This window comes from Mauremys mutica, chromosome 1, assembly GCF_020497125.1.
Source record: "Mauremys mutica isolate MM-2020 ecotype Southern chromosome 1, ASM2049712v1, whole genome shotgun sequence".
NCBI lineage: Eukaryota > Metazoa > Chordata > Testudines > Geoemydidae > Mauremys > Mauremys mutica.
The window spans coordinates 207,877,313-207,894,511 of NC_059072.1; the positions used below are offsets into that span (position 1 = coordinate 207,877,313).

The window sequence follows — 17,199 nt, forward strand, 5'->3', positions numbered from 1 at the left end:
GAGCCATGAGAATGATTAGAGGCTTAGAAAACATGCCTTATAGTGCTAGACTCAAGGAGCTCAATCTGCATAGAAAGAGAAGGTTAAGAGGTCTATTGATTTACAACCTAAGTACCTGTATGAGGAACAAATATTTGATAATGGGCTCTTCAGTCTAGCCCTTGGGGTCTGCACAACGACCCACTTTGTCACTGTGGTCTCTGTCAGTCAATGGCGCTTGCTGTTGACAAATGTCAACTGACTAGGTTTCATGGTGTCCTTCGGGCCCTTCATTGTGCTGATGAAACTGCTGTTGGATGGGTCAGCAAGCACTGCAAATGCTAGAAGAAGAAGACTCTAGCCCTTCAATCTAGCACAATGCAATGGCTGGAAGTTGAGGGTAGACATATTCAAACTAGAAATGGGTTATAGATTTTTAATAGAGAGGGTAATTGACCATTGGAACAATTTACCAAGGGTTGTGATGATTCTCTGTCACTGGCAATTTTAAAATCAAGATTGGATTTATTTATTTTTTAAAGATATGCTCTAGTTCAAACAGAAACCATTTGGAGAAAGTTCTATGACCTGTGCTATACAGTAGATCAGACTAGATTATCACAGCAGTCCTGTCTGACTATGGCGGGGCAAAGACTCACCGGCGCGGTGCCTCCTGCTGGTTGTCTCAGGAATTAGCTCTTTCCAGCCCGGAGCACCCCCTGCAGACCAGTGTCTCACCTACCACTGGCCCATGTCCCTCCTGGACCCGGGGCCATTTGCTCTGGGGTTCTGCCCCAGCAATAACCCCCAATCTGGGTCTCCCCTCCCTGGGGAACCCCCAACCCTCTAAACCCACCTTGCCTCAGTGGCTACTGGCAGTCATCATCTAGCCCCCGCTCACTGGGGCAGACGGCAGTCTGTTAACCGCTCATCATTGGCAAGGGGGGTTGGACCAGCTGCCTCTGCCTATTCCTGGGCAGCCCCTCTGCAGCCTTAGTACCCCTTTTGTGGGCCCTTAACTCGGCCTGCAGCCTGGGGCTTAGCTAGGCTGAAGCTCCCCAGCTCCCTCTGCCCTTCCCCAGCACTGCTCCACCCTAGGTACCCTCCTCAGCTTCCCAGCCAGCTAGGTCCTTCTCTCTCTAGGGAGCTAGATAGAGTGTCTCTCTGTCCCTCAGCCCTCTTATAGGGCTAGCTGTGGCCTGATTGAGGCGTGGCCCCACCTTTGGCTGCTTCCCCCAATCAGCCTAGCATTTCTCTGCCACAGCTCTCTCCAGGGCTGCTTCAGCCCCGTCAGGGCAGGAGCGGGGTGACCACCCTGCTACACTGCCCTTAAAATCTGTGAAAAAGTTTTTGTTTTTTTTTCTTCCAGAACCATGAGAACTCTTTTCCTCACACCCTCCATTACTCCCTCTCATTTTATGTTCATTTGGCCCCTTGAATTGTAGTCATGGCATTGCCTGGACAAGACTTACTTCAGACCCTAAGAATGCTGTTCTACTAGCTTCTGCCTGCTGGCCTTCAGGCAAATCTTCTGTTTCAGATATGGAGCTCCACTTTTCTGGTGGGTCCATCATGTGTCTCTCTTCATGCCCCTTCCTCTACTAAAGAACGGCATGTTTAACACTGGTTTCTCAGCTCTTACACATTTAGAAGCTTAGAATGTGATTTAAAGTAACAGACCATGGTAACCTTTGTCTTCCATTTTATGATATGAGTGGCATTCTGAGGAAAGTTCTGTTTTAATAATAATAGTGTTCCTTTATTCTGTGTTGCAGGTTCTGGGATTTGAAGTTGATCCTGTGAATTCTGTCCAGTTTTCAAACCACACAGGTAAATACACATACATGCTCTTAAAGTACTATTGTGCATCCACTCTGGTGACTTTAGGCCTACCAAACACTCATTCAGCCTGATTGCATGTTATTGGGAAGAAGCTCAATCATTCTGTGATCTCTTCCTTTTGGATTCAGAACAGGACAACAGTGTTCAAGGCTTGAGCCAAAGCTCACTGAATTCAGTAGGCTTTGAATAAAGGCCTAAATCTAAGGGCTGGTCTAAAGTGAAACGTTACATCAGCATAGCTGCGTCTCTGAGGTGTGAAAAGTTTGCACCCCTGAGTGACGTAGTTAAGCGGACCTAAGTCCCTGTGTAGACAGCGCTAGATTGGCAGAAGAATTCATCTGTTGACCTAGCTACTGCCTCTCAGGGAGGTGTATTTACAATGGCGATGGGAGAACCCGTCTTGTTGCTGTAGCAAATAGCTACACGGAAGCGCTACAACTGCAGTTTTTAAAATGTAGACATAGCTTAAATGTAATGCGCTCCATTCTGCTACTTAATGGTGGATGGATTTTTTTTTTGATAGCCAATTTAGAAGAAATAAAACTGCATAAGGAGCTGTCATGTCAATATAAGACATTAGGCAGTAAAATAGAACACAAATACTGCGTCACCAACATAGGTTATCTGAGCGTGGAGGAATCTCCAGAAGTGGCACTTGTACAGTGAGTCACTTGCCTCTTTTATCGTTATTCCATTATTGCTAACCTCAAACACTCCAAAATCCTGAGCAGGACCCCCCCAAATATGAGTGGCTTAAAATGGTGTATTATTTTTTAAAGTAATACGATTTGGGTTCGTATTTGCTTTCTGGTTGGTGAGCCTTTTGGGTGCATTTCTATCACATTTTCAAGCTTTTCTCTGGATCCGTGAGGGCTAGAAACTTTTTAAAAATGAAAGTTTAGATTCTCGCATAATCTAATGATTCCACTTACTGGGCCTTGAAGAGACACACCAGTATTGTGAGACTTGCTATAACAATTGTGAGAGCTGGCAACAGTGGCTCTTAGTCTTTAGGTTTCTCTTTCTTATGCTTTGTTGTGCATAATTTAGTAGAAAAATCCTTACTAACTGCAGGTGGTATCAGAGCATTTAAGAGCGTATAAACTATGGACAAAGAGAATTCTTAGCTTTTTTTTAGAAAGTTATTTGTTTTAACTAGGACTGTCAAGCAATTTAAAAAAAATCTCAATCATGTGATAAAAAAAATTAATCACAATTAATTGTGCTGTTAAACAATAATAGAATACTGTTTATTTAAATATTTTTGGAGGTTCTCTACATTTTCAAATATATCGATTTCTATTATAACACAGAATACAAAATGTACAGTGCTCACTTTATATTTATTTTTTATTACAAATATTTGCACTGTAAAAAAAAAAAAAGTATTTTTCAATTCACCTAATACAAGTACTGTAGTGCAATCTCTTTATCAGGAAAGTTGAAATTATAAATGTAGAATTATGTACAAAAAATAACTGCATTCAAAAATAAAGCAATGTAAAACTTTTTAGAGCCTCCAGTCCACTCAGTCCTACTTCAGCCAATCACTCACACAAACAAGTTTGGTTACAGTTTGCAGGAGATAATGCTGCTGGCTTCTTGTTTACAATGTCACCTGAAAGTGAGAACAGGAGTTCACATGGCACTGTTGTAACCAGCATCTCAAGATATTTATGTGCCAGATGCGTTAAAGATTCATATGTCCCTTCATGCTTCAACCAGCATTCCAGAGGACATGCATCCATGCTGATGATGGGTTCTGCTCGATAACAGTCCAAAGCAGTGCAGACCAACGCATGTTCATTTTCATCATCTGAATCAGATGCCACTAGCAGAAGGTTGATTTTCTTTGTTTGGTGGTTTGGGTTCTGTAGTTTCTGCATCTGAGTGTTACTCTTTTAAGACTTCTGAAAGCATGCTCCACACCTCGTCCCTCTCAGATATTGGAGAGCACTTCAGATTCTTAAACCTTGGATCGAATGTTGTAGCTATTTTTAGAAATCTCACGTTTCTTTGTGTTTTGTCATATCTGCTGTGAAAGTGTTCTTAAAACAAACATGTGCTGGGTCATCATCCAGGACTGCTATACCATGAAATATATGGTAGAATGCGGGTAAAACAGAACAGGAGACATACAATTCTCCCCCCCCAAGGAGTTCAGTCACAAATTTAATTAACACATTATTTTTTTAACAAGCATCATCAGCATGGAAGCATGTCCTCTGGAGTGGTGGCCGAAGCATGAAAGGGCATACAAATTTTTAGCATATCTGGCATGTAAATACCTTGCAATGCCGGCTACAAAAGTGCCATGCGAACGCCTGTTCTCACTTTCAGGTGATATTGTAAATAAGAAGCAGGCAGCATTATCTCCTGTAAATGTTAACAAACTTGTTTGTGTTAGCGATTGGCTGAACAAGAAGTACAGTAACTCCTCACCTAAAGTCATCCTGGTTAACATTGTTTCGTTGTTAGGTTGCTGATCAATTAGAGAACATGCTCATTTAAAGTTGCACAATGCTCCCTTATAACATTGTTTGGCAGCTGCCTGCTTTGTCAACTGCTTACAGAAAGAGCAGCCTGTTGGAGCTAGCTAGTGGGGGCTTGGAACCAGGGTGGGCCGGCAGCCCCCCATCAGCTCCCTGCTCCCCAAAGTTCCCTGTGCAGCAGCCGCCCAGCAGGCTAGCAATTGCCTGTAGTTCAGTTGTCCCTCCCCCCACTGCCATGTGCTGCTCCTGCCCTCTGCCTTGGAGCTGCTCCTGGGATCCTCCTGCTTGCTGTGCTGGGGAGTGGGGAGAGAAGACAGGGACTAATGTCAGGGTGTCCCCCTCTCCGCTGCTCCTGCCCCCCGCTTACCCCATCTCCATCGAGCGGAGGTGGGGGGACAAGACAGGGCTCAGCAGGGAGGGAGCTTGCTGGCAGCAGCTGCTGTCTCAACTTGCTGATCTACTTAAAAAGGCAATGTACTTAGAGTGGGGTGAGCATACTTAAAGGGGCAATTCGCATCTCTCTTTCTCACGCACACAGGGTGTGTGTCTCTGTCTCTGTCTGCCATGCTGTCTCCCCTCCCTCCATTTGTGCTGCCTTGTAGAGTGTGAGGCTACATTAACAACAGGTTAACCCTTGAGGGCTCATCCGACTACTAGTTCATCATTTAGCAGTAAGACATTCCCTGGGAAATATCCCACCTTTTGACTTCACCACCTCAACCAAGCTTCACAATCAGCACTGCTGTACACAGTATTAAATGGTTTGTTTAAAACTTAGAGTGTGTGTGTGTGTGTGTGTGTGTGTAATGTCTTTTGTCTGGTGAAAAAAATTTCCTTGGACCCTAACACCCCTCCACCCCACCCCCATTTACATTAATTCTTATGGGGAAATTGGATTCACTTAACATCGTTTCACATAAAGTAGTATTTTTCAGGAACATAACTACAAAGTTAAGCGAGGAGTTACTGTAGGACTGAGTGGACTTGTAGGCTCTAAAGTTGTACATTGTTTTGTTTTTGAGTGCAGTTATGTAACAAAAAAAATCTACATTTTTACTTGTACTTCCACAAGTAAGAGATTGCACTACAGTATTTGTATGAGGTGAATTGAAAAATACTATTTCTTTTATCATTTTTACAGTGGAAATATTTGTAATAAAAATAATATAAAGTGCGCACTGTACACTTTATATTCTGTGTTGTAATAGAAATCAATATATTTGGAAAATGTAGAAAAACATCCAAAAATATTTAATATATTTCAATTGGGATTCTATGTTTAACAGTGCGATTAATCACAATTAATTTTTTTTAGTTAATTGCATGAATTAACTGCGATTAATCGACAGCCCTATTTTTAACATCTGTCAAAAGATTGCATCAGTTGGGATATTTTTAACACTGCTGGAAGCAGTGTGCAGAAGGCTCCTAGAGCAACAAGAATTAGTGCTCTCAACTAACTGCCAACGAAATTCCAAGAGCAAGCACTGAAACATGTGTCTCTCATTAAATCTAGACCCTGGGCCCAATTCTGCCCTCTCACCTTGTGTAATCCATTGATTTCAGGAAGAATAAGTCAAGATGCTAGGAAGCATTGAGTGAAATCCTGGCCTCATTAAGTCCTTAGGAGTTTTGCCATAGACTTCAGTGGAACCAGCAGTTCACTCTTTGGTGCAAGGTCAGGATGGTGAAAGAATGTCCCAAAAGCATTTAGGAAGCCAAAGTATGCTGGTCATCTGGGGAAGCCATGGAGGGAGTAATAATTAAACATAGAGAACATTTCTTTCACATACACTTGGCCCTCACCAAAAGCTGCTTAGTTGGCTGGTTGCGTTTGACCAGTACAAAAGTGCTCTCACATCGCTAGAGTCCAAAAGCCATAGAGCTGATTTAAATTCCTTTCACACTTTTGGTGCAATCATGTTTTTCAGTATTTTGATAACTTGATAAAATTGTTGTAAACTCCAGAAATGTACGTGGTCACAGATTTGCTTGCAATAGCTAGCTAAATGTTAATAATTGATGGGGATTTCATCTGTGGTTTTTTTTTACTGCTTTTGTTTCAAGAATAAATTAATTTTATGGAGTGTTCAGAGATTGAGATTTTAATTAGCCCATAAAGTTAAAGGGAAGCTGTTCTGAAGGCCAGCACATTAAATTATCAATAGCATGATCAGATTCTTGAAATGGACACGGGGATATTAGCTTTTTTTAGTAGTGTCACCAAGGGATTTGGAAAGGTTTGCCAGTGGGGAGGGGATTGGCCACGTGGGAGGTTTGGCAGCTATTGGTGATGGTGGGAGGAGCAACAAATTAGCGATTCTTTTTTCTAAAAGGGATAAGTACTGACAATCCCAAGAGCTCAAAATGATGAGACTGCCTTTAGAATCATGAGATATAAAAAACCACAACTTTTTAAATAATTTACCTCCTGATGTCTGAGCCATGCATGCATATCTGTGCATACAGTCAAACACAGATAACCAAGTGCACAGCGCCTTTGTTGTTGTGGGGAACGCAGCGCTGATTGCCAAGTTAGTTTACTATTTGAATATTGTAGCAATTTTCAAGAGTCAAATGTTGCACTGAATGAAGTGAGGAAGATCAGAGTTGCCTTTTCTTACAGGCAGAGATCTTGAGAGCCCATTCAGCTGCACTGTTGTGAGAAAGGCAAACGGCTGAACTTCTGTTGAAGAGCTGACATTCAGCTGCTTTTTTGTGAAGTTACAAGGGAGTGCTACATCCCAGAGAGGACAGTTAGATCAGGGGTCGGCAACCTCTGGCACGCGGCTTGCCAGGGTAAGCACCCTGGCGGGCCGGGCCAGTTTGTTTACCTGTTGCGTTGGCAGGTTCGGCGGACCGCAGCTCCCACTGGCCGCGGTTTGCCGTCCCAGGCCAATGGGGGCGGCCGGAAGCGGCACGGGCTGAGGGATGTGCTGGCCATGGCTTCCCACCTCCCACATTGGCCTGGGATGGCAATCCGCGGCCAGTGGGAGCGGCGGTCCGCCGAACCTGCCGATGCAGCAGATAAACAAATTGGCCCGGCTCGCCAGGGTGCTTACCCTGGCAAGCTGTGTGCCAGAGATTGCCGACCCCAGTTTTAGATCCTGTATTCTTTCAGTCCCTCTCACTCTTTTCTCTCCCATCCTTTCCTTTTCTTTTAAGCTTGGTCTTGTTATCTCTCTTTGTATTTTGTCATTTGTTATCAACTAATGGGTCTGATCTTCTGAATCGTGCTTGCCATTTTTGTTTTCGTTTTCAATCAGTAAAACAAAAGATTATCATTGCCTATTACTGCTCAGAAAATGCAGCTTTCTATAGTCTCTGGCAATCCTGAAATACAAGGTAGTGTTTTTAATCAAAAACCCCAGGAAGCAGTTTGCCATGTTGCCTGGTGAGGAGTATTTACTGTATGATTACAGTAAGTGACTCACCTTCAAACGACATTGTGCTTCATGCATGCATAAAAGAAACTGTCACATGGTTTACAAAGATTCTCTTGCTCTTTTTTTTTTTTTAATTGTTTGGTCCAACAACCCCCTTCCTATGTAAGAATGCAAATCTAGTTTGGAGGGCTTCATTTAGCATTCAAAAAAAAATCTTTGTATGCTGCTTTCCTTTCTAGAAGTGATTGGCAGATTAGTTGGCAGAATGTATTTAATGTGCTTTTTTTTGTCACTCTGAATCCCATGCCTGAAACTGTTCCAGCGAAATAGTCTGTATTTTAAAGGCAAGGAACTTTTGACTTCCACAGTAAGGGAGTTAGGCTCTGTGGTTTTCTTGGTAGCTCTGGCCTGTGAGATATTCTAATAGTGCCTTACCCATCTTTCTCTCCGCTGTGTCACAGCATCCCTCCATGTGTGCAGCTACAGACTGAGAAACTCTGTGCTAGAGTTTTGGGCCGAGTGTAGACTGTGAATTACAGTGTGGCAAGCCAGGGTGTGAATCTGCTGTGCGTCTTCTTGCCGCGCAGTAGTGTCCCATGCAGACACTACGACAGCATACTGAAAACCCCAAGTGCGGTTTTGCGTACTGCTGTTTGAAAGTGCAGTCACTAAACCACGCTCCGGGACTTTCGCTGCACTGTAGCAATGTCCACACGAGATGTTGTTGTGTGGCTAGCAGGTTTGCTGTACATTCACACCCCGGCTTGCTGCACAATAACTTGCTGTGTAGATGAGCCCTAAGTGATTTAACAGTATTCCCTGACGAATTGTGTCAGAGCTGGGGATAAACTCAGATCTCCTGCCTGCCATGTGTCATAAACCCAAGATCTTTCCGCCTTAAAGGCTTTCTGAAGATTCTTGCTTTCACTCAAGCCACTCAGTACAATTTTGGGGAACATTAGAGGAGAAACTCAGGCTTCAGAATAATGTGTGTGTAGTGGGATAGGTGCGGGGGTGGAAAGAAGGGGAAAAACAGCAGAGATTCACATATCTCTTTGCAAGAAATATATATTTATAACTGTCTTTTCCCTGAAAAAATTCTGTTCCCCCAGAAGGATGTGGGGTATTGCTTGGTTTGGTTTTGAGTTTTATAGTGCAATTCCAAGTTATAAATAAGTTTTTAAAGAAGAAAAAGAGTCGTGGAGGGGAAAATATGTGCAAAAGCTTCATTGGCACAGTCCCTTTTTAATCCAGACGGGTTAACCTGGTCCCTTCCTTGGAGAGGCATGACTTCACACATCATTATAGAGGGTTGAAGGGCAAGAGATATCGCACACCAAGATACTTCTGTGGCTTAAAAATAAATCTGGAATATAAGGAGTTTCAAAAAGAAATCACACCCAGACGAAAAGAAAGGCTATAAAAGCACTTTGCTTTTACATTTAAGAAAACCCCCTAAGATTTGAAAGTGAATGTAGTGTTCATGAATGAGAGAGACTTATCCCATTGACTTGAGCTGGATACCACTTGGAGACGTTTACTCCAAACTTTCCCAAACAGCGCCGCAAATGTAGTCTTCTGTCTTGATTTGCAATGTTCTGCTGTTCCAGTCCTGGGTTTGAAACTTCTGATTAAGCAAAATTGCATGCTGGTTTTGTGACATTAACAGTAAATTAGGACGAGAGGGCTCATGTTTTCCTTTCTGGAGAATGTGAGCCAGGAATTGAATTTGGCTTCCAAAGATAAAAGGTTAGTACACTGACCCAACACCCCCTGATGTTATCAGTGTAGTGCAGTCTGCCCTAGTGTTGTGCAATCATTTTTCTAAGTACAAATTGTTTATTATCTAAGCTTTCTTGGCTCCCCTTTTTATATAAAGTGCATAAATAGTCAAGTAATCTTGAACTTTCTTATTGCTAAGTGCCAAAATATAAATATTATTTCATGGTAGGGCTGTGGCATGTAGGGTGGATGAACTACAGCATGTACACAAATAAATGGTTTTGCTTTCTTTTGCAGTTCACCACATTTTCAGTATATTTAATGAAACAACAATAGGGGTAATGATTATCCCTTGGACCTTATGAGGCATGAAATCTAATTTTAAATCTGTGCCTTCAGTTACCCTGACGTGAGATGGCCTTCTGGCTGGTCAAGGGAGACCCTGATTGCCATGATGAAATAAATGGACCAAAAAAGTTACTTTTCCCGGAGAAATTATGATAGCAAATCAGAAAGCCACAGAGTAATTTTGCTTAGCTCTGCAACTTTTCATCACTTTACCTGCTTGAAGCCCCAGATCTGTCCAAAGCATGCAAATTATCTCTGCCACGAGGACCAAGCAGATATGACAGTATCTGCTCCATGGACTATAGGAGTTAGCAACCAATCCTGGATGAAACTGATGAGACACACTGTTTTCTTGTAGCAACTTTTCAGATAGGCCGTTTATCTTGAATGTACCATACACAAATTCATATGCCCATTTGACAGTTTCCTTTTGAATTGGCATATTAAAAAGTCACTATTTTGCACCCTGAGCTTTGGATCATAATGTCACCTTCACCAAATTTTGTGGTCCGTGTGGTATCAGCACAACTTCCTCAGCCGGGACTCTGAGTTTTCCAAACGGATACAATATGCAGTGCGCTGAATACAGGGTTGATTGAAGAATTGCACTAAGGGCATCTCTAGACTAGATTGGGGAATATAGTCCTGTTTAAAAATGTGACTAGTGTGTACGGGGTTTGGTAACTTTAAAATGTGTTAGCTGGTTGTGGACAAACCTAGGTTTCCCTGCCTCTCATGAGCAGCTAATCCATTCTTAAAGATGTTGTAACAGGACACTTTGCCCAATGAGCGGAAGAGCCAGGGACTATGCTGGCCCTGATTACAGGATGAGCCACTCCTGGGTTGAATCCGCTGCTTTAATATAAAAGGCAACCGGAAAATGCAGCATGTGGCTGATGGAGAAAGTAACTGGGGGGTGCCAGGAAGCCTGACAAAAGCAGGAGAAAACTCTCAAGGCAGGGAGGCCTGGGAGAGACCCTGCCCAAGAAGCAGGAGAGAGACTGACAGATGCTCAGAAAAGGGGGGGCTGTGCCCAGTTGACACTATGTAAGTTTGTGTTTAGTTTCTCAAAGATGCTGTTATTTTGGGCTGTCGGTGAGAGACTGGATGACCAGTCTGTACCCAGAAGAGTAAATAAATGGGACCGCTTGTCAGGTCTGTCTTGAATTTCTTTTGGACTGGATGAGTTCTTAAAGGGGCCTTGCTGAGGGGGAGAAAGAGGCAGGAGTCAGCCATAACCTTACACCCATCAACACTAGAGTTTAAAAATATTAGTTAAGATACGTTAAATCTGTGTTTGTTAACTATCTTCCTGGTCCAAACCTGGCCTGGCGAATGGTGGTGGTAGCCACTCTATGGTTTGTCTAGTCTTCACTTTTGTCCCTGCAGATGCTGCCTCTTCAGACCAAATTCGCAGTGAACGTGGCTGTTTAACAGCTTATTATTTTATTTCATTGAGGGAGTTGACTTTTTTCCTAGATTCTGTTTCTTCAGAGGAAAAGCTTGTGTTTCTTTCCAGGATTGCTCCTAAGGAGTGAGCTGCATTTTTTTTTTTTTTTAAATTTCATGCTCTGCTAAAAATGGCTGAGGCCAGTAGCCTCCCTTCAGTCACATCCCAGATGAGCAGCATTTTGTCTCCTGACCCTTCTGCAGACCAGAGGCTACTTGCTTGTGCACAAGCTCAGTGGTAGCATAGCAGCTGTTGCCAAAACTAGACATCAGAACAGCATCCTGTATCTTTTTGGCTGCAAATACAGAATTATATTTTGTTCCCTTTTCTAACTATACTAATGAGACGCCTTCAGTATATAGTGTTTCAGACCATAGGTCAAATCCTCACCTGACGCATAGGATCAGGTTTTGGCGGGAGGTGTGCTCAGGGGGCATAATGCCTAACTCCTGGGATGGCTGTGCAGAGCTGGCAGCTCAAGCAGCCTGAGTGATCTTCTGGCTTACGGTGGCCACAAGGGCCAAAACTGCAATCTGAGATCCGTGTGGTGGAGAGGAATCTTGGCCACGATTCTCCTGCTCCAGCTGTTCCCTCTGGACTGGAGAGGGCAAGTGTAGGTACCTCTGTGCCAACTGAGGATTGAGTTACAATCCTCCCAGGGCTAGCTAAGCCAGCTCTACAGCTACACTTCACTGGAGGCTCTACCCCCATATATACAGCCTTCAGTTGTGCTCCATTGTGGTAGGAGCAGCAGCCTGAATTCTGTCCTGAAAAGTAACTGTACAGATGGCATAATCAGGGCTGGCTCTACTGTTTTTGCCGCCCCAAGCGGCGTGCCGAATTGCCACCGCAGACGGCGGGGGTTAGGGCGGCACGCGTGTTTCTGCGGCGGCGGCAATTCGGCGGCAACTTCTATGTTCAGCTGCTGTCCGTGGCGGCGCAGCTTCTGTCTCCTGGCTGAAGACAGAAGCTGCCGCCGAATTGCCGCTGCCGCGGAAACGTGCGTGCTGCCCTAACGGCACACGGACTGCCCCCGCCGTCTGTGGCGGCAATTCGGCGTGCTGCTTGGGGGCAAATCCTGCTGCCCCTTGCAGATTGCTGCCCCAAGTACCTGCTTGGAATACTGGTGCCTGGAGCCAGCCCTGGGCATAATGGGGTCCTCTGTCTGTCTTTCGGTGATTTTTGTATTGGATGCGCTCTTTTTACAAGTAAAAAGATGTTTGTTCTTTCTCTGGCTGCCAGCCCTGCAAACTCAGCCTGAGCTGTAAGGGTCATAGTGGGTTCTTTCCTATCATCACCAGTAACCAAGGTTTTGCTGACCAAATTAGACTCTTGGTGATACCTGTGCTACCGTGGTGCTGTCAGAGGGTTAACACAGGTGTACCTGATTAGAATTTGGTAAACAATTCTGTTATGCAAAATGAAACACACTGCACAGCTCATTCTCACATACCTGGGTTGGCTCTGCAGAGATAACTGGAGTAAAAAAGCAGAAAATACTTGAATCACTGAAGCGATCATCAGATATGACTCCCAACAAACACAGGGAGCTGATCTGTTGAGTAAGGCCCCAACTGAGCAAAGTATTTGAGGTACTTGACTTCAGTGTGCAACTCGTGCTTAAGCACTTTGCTGTTTTTATTTAGTCACTTAGAGCAGAATCACACCCTCATTTTATCCACTTCTGCCCAAACTCAACATTTAACTGAGAGAGTGCCAAGGGCTCGAGTGACTGCCTGGCTGGAAGTAGTATTTTTTGAAGTTGGAATGTGTAAGAAGAGGAGACAAACAGGATGTAGCTGTTCACCCGCTGTGTGTGTATTTGGCTTTATAGGAGCAAAACCACAAAGAGGTTCCTATGTCAGGCATTGACCACCCTGGATGATTACTCTAGTGACAGAAATTGGAATAAAAAGAAAAGCCAAAGCAAATTTAATTAACCCTTACAGCAAAAAAAAAAAAAAATTAAAAATCCCTTCTCCTTTTAGGGTAAGGCTGGAGAAGGTGCCTCAAGTAGAATTCTGCTCTCCATAGTCCCAATAAGATGATGAGCTTGGTAGCATGCTCTGAAAGTCAGCAGACTAAGGCAGTAGGAAGTGTTCAAGCTGTGGGGCCCCGCACAGAATTCCCTGGAGGCAGCCCATCTCTTATATCAAAGTGGGGCTGCAGCTTGGGAGGGAGGGCTCTGTGACAGTATAACACATAGAGGCAGCCTCTTCTGTAGACAGGTTCCAGGCCATGTAGACATATGTATACTGGGTACATGCTGCCTTAAAGATCCCAGAGGCCTGATTCAGTGTCCACTGAAGTCAACTGAACTCTTTCCATTGATTGCAATGGGTGCTGAGCCAAGCCTCAAATACATACTTATAACTCTTAGACCTTTCTGGGGATAAGAGTGCATGGAAAGTGATTTATTTGCTCATAATAGTCATTCCTGAAGCCCTACTAATACCCCCAGGGCTGTTCCAAAATCCTCCAAATCCTGCTACTTGAAATAAAGTCACTGTAATGGAATGCTGTTATAGGGTGTTCCTTCACCATAGGATTTCAACTAACACATACCAAATGAAGGGTATTGTGTCTGATGTGGGGTGCAACGGAGTGTGGCAGTTGCTCACTGTATGACTTTCGTATAGCTGTGTTCTGATAGACTGAAGCACATAAGTCTGCTTGCTAAACTAAACGGAGAACCTCTTTTCCACTATAATGAAGTGAGGATAGGGGGCCTAGCACATAGAAAGAGAGAGAGTGTGTGTGCGTATGTGCGCGCGCATGCTAGATTCGGAGTGGCTGCAATGTGCAGAGTTTATTCTCCGCAAATACGTCTGTTATCAAGCTGTCTGGCTGCTGTCAGGTTGCACTGGTATAATATGAAATAAAAGAAGTTCTATTAATAAACTAAGAAAACTAAAACTAACCTCTGACCTCCAGATCCAGGGCTGGTTGATGAAGGCTGTAGAGGGGAAAGCTTGCATTCTCTGCTTGTGCATTACCTGCTTTGCTGATACATGCAGAACTTGAGTCTCTAGAGTGGTCAGAATGGCCCCTTTAACAAACAATTCCTTTTCAGAAGGGTAAGAGAGTTAAGAAAATGCGGAGAATGTAACTGTTCTGTTAACAACTCAGCTGTCTAATTTTTGACAGCAACACTATTTTGGGGAGTGGAGGGGGAGCCAATCCCTGCATGTATGATATGTGATCCTAAATATAAAATGAGGCTTTGATAAACCATTTGGCTTTCCTTTTTCAGGTTATGCTCACTGGAAGGGTCAGATGTTAAATTCAGATGAACTCCATGAGCTGTATGAAGGACTTAAACTGAACAATGTCAACCACTATGACTATGTACTCACAGGTAAGTAGAACCCATGATATTTACACAAGGGTAAAAGTGATAACCCATGTCCTTGCCTTTTTCAAAACCAGTTAATTACATTCTCCCTCCTCAAATTCCTCCTACAGTGTCAGCTGGATACTGTATTCTTTAGCTGCTTATGATGTACATTGTGAAACGTGCTCTATTCCAGCCCAAAGGTCGCTGCATTGTAATGGAATGAGGAATGTGATCCCTGAATATGGGTTTGAGTAAGTGGTAATGTGCCGTGTGATATTCTAATGAAAGGAGCAATAGAAATGCAGAGTATTATTTTTATATATATTATGGTATGAAGATGTAAGGATTTAAACTCCTAAAATCTGCAGTGATGCAACTTTATGATTTAAATCACTGGATTTTATCCTTTCTTTATCCATGGTGTGCTCTGGGGGGATTTTTTCTTGATCTTTGTGAATGGTAGTGTTTTGAGCACAGGGTGGAGAGTCAGAAGACCTGGGCTCTATTCTCAACCCTGTTGTATTTCTTGAGCTTTGCTCTTGTCGATATGATGTTCCTTTAACCTTTCATGAGTGTGCAGCCTCATGCCATATAGTGACCTTGTGCAGTATCTTCTTTCACTTATCACAGTGGCGCTTTTTTTCTATCTATATATAAAACGTGTGTGTGTGTGTGTGTGTATACATATATAGACAAGGAGCCCCTGTATGAGTGGTTTAAAAGGGAAGATAGGCAGTCTATAATAAAAGCTGCACACCCATCAACGTATCCAGTCTCCTGCTCTATCAGGGTGGATTATAAATAGCATTCCACTTCACTGAGTGCAGTGCATCTATTTTAAATGTCATTGTCTGTATTTCTTATACAGTGAGCTGTTGCTTCTCAAACTCAAGCAGAAATTGATTGCCAGATTGATTGATTACATGACTTCCACATGTAGGGAGGTGTTTTTAAAGCCAGGGATAACAGGAGACTTTAATTGTATGGATCTGGGATTATGACCCATAACGACCACTCGGGCATGAAGGGTACTGCATGTCTGCTGAATTATTTCCCCTCCTGTTTCTATGGAGCTCCCCAAGGTAAGGGAGATATTAAATAGCACACCGAATGAGATGACACTAATGTGGTAAAGAATATCAGCGTAAATGGGTTCCATTTGGTAGGGAGGCACATGTATGTATTATTTTTCCTGAGTGAAGGGTTAGTCTGCAGCCGTGTAGAATAATTTCCCAGGAAAAACAGAATGTACTGCAAGATTTTCCAGAAGATTATTCTTCATACATTTTACTGTCCATGAAACAAGCTGGAGGCATTTCCTTTTTACAGGAGTGTCTGCAGCATGTAAAACACGTTTTAAAAAATTGATAACAGTACCTCTTGTATTCTAGGCAAGGCCAATCAGAGGAGGGGCCAGGAGGGCCATTTGGCCTGAGCCCCAGACTCAAAGGGGGCCTCAAATTTAGACACTTGTTAATTTTTTGGCAAATAAGAGATGTGATTTGATAAAAGACAATTTTTTTGCACAGAAAAAAGCTAGAAAAGCATTTGTTGAATAAAAAAAATATATTCAAATTATGTCTCACTCTTGGTTTGGTGCTTTATTTTGTTTTCATGTGTCATTTTTTATTTTTATTATGGCTAGAGGCCTCAAAAGCTGAAAGTGGCCCGGACCCCTCTGGACCTCTGAGAGGGCCTGTTTCTGGATAGCACTTTACAGGGTGATGAGCTAGGATACTTGGGGCCAAATTCAGAGTAAGTGGGGTGCAACTCTGTTGAAGTGAATGAGATTGCACCTGCTTATATCAAGTCCGTTTGGCCCTGTCAGTGCTGACTGTATATATGCAGAAATGGCAGCAGTTGTATATTTATCTTATATATTCATTCCCAGCCTTGGACAGTAGAGCCTGTTTTTTTCTGAGAGTGGAACGTTGGCCTGGTTGCTGGAGGCTTATATCTTCCGCCACAGCTTCCCAAACTTCGGTACATGGACCAGTGGTGGTCTGCAGTGTATTTGCTCATGGTCAGGCGAGCGCTTGTTGATTGGACAATGATAACTTTCCCAAGTGCTAAATCACCTTAAAAGGCAGCTATAAAAATAAAATGTATTGCTCATTTATATTATTTTCCTCTGTAAGCAAGTGTATTTTTGCAATGAGAAATGAAGTGGTCCCTGTGACTGTCCTCTGTCTAATAAGGTGTGGACCACACTATCGACAAGTTTGAGAACCTCTGCCTTGCTCTTTGCAAACAGTGCCTGGTGATTAGAGCTTGTCAAAAATTCTTGAATGAAAAATATTTTAATAAAAAAATGACCTTTTTTAAAAAACAAAAATTTCACAAAGTTTTTGGATTTTTTTTTTGAAATTTTCAAAAATGCTCACTTTACATGTTTTGTTGGAAAAAAAAAGTTTTTAGTTTTCCTCCCTTCCCCCTTTTCAGTGGCATAAGGTGGGGATGAGGAGAGGAAGAAAAAATCATATTTTCAAAGCTAAAACATTCCAGTCAAAAATTGGAAACATTTTCTAAACTAGATTTTGGAAAATACTTCAAATGTTTTGTGATTATGGCTTTGGTCTGTGTGGTTTTTTTTTTCTTTTTTTCTTTTGCCAGCTTTGCATGGGATCCTCAATTCCCATTTAG

The 17,199-nt window shown here is 42.9% G+C and overlaps 1 protein-coding gene across 6 annotated transcripts in view; it reads left to right on the forward strand.

Moving 5' to 3' along the window:
- Positions 1-17,199, forward strand: part of PDXK (pyridoxal kinase) — a 105,809-nt gene that overhangs the window by 53,403 nt on the left and 35,207 nt on the right. For 5 of the 6 annotated variants that reach the window (XM_045002606.1, XM_045002609.1, XM_045002610.1 and 2 more), the window contains 2 exons: positions 1,755-1,809; positions 14,473-14,577. In XM_045002606.1, coding sequence (XP_044858541.1) covers positions 1,755-1,809; positions 14,473-14,577 — 160 coding nt within the window. Of the gene's footprint in view, positions 1-1,631; positions 1,664-1,754; positions 1,810-14,472; positions 14,578-17,199 lie in introns of those variants that run through there. The other variant, XM_045002607.1, reaches the window with a different exon arrangement.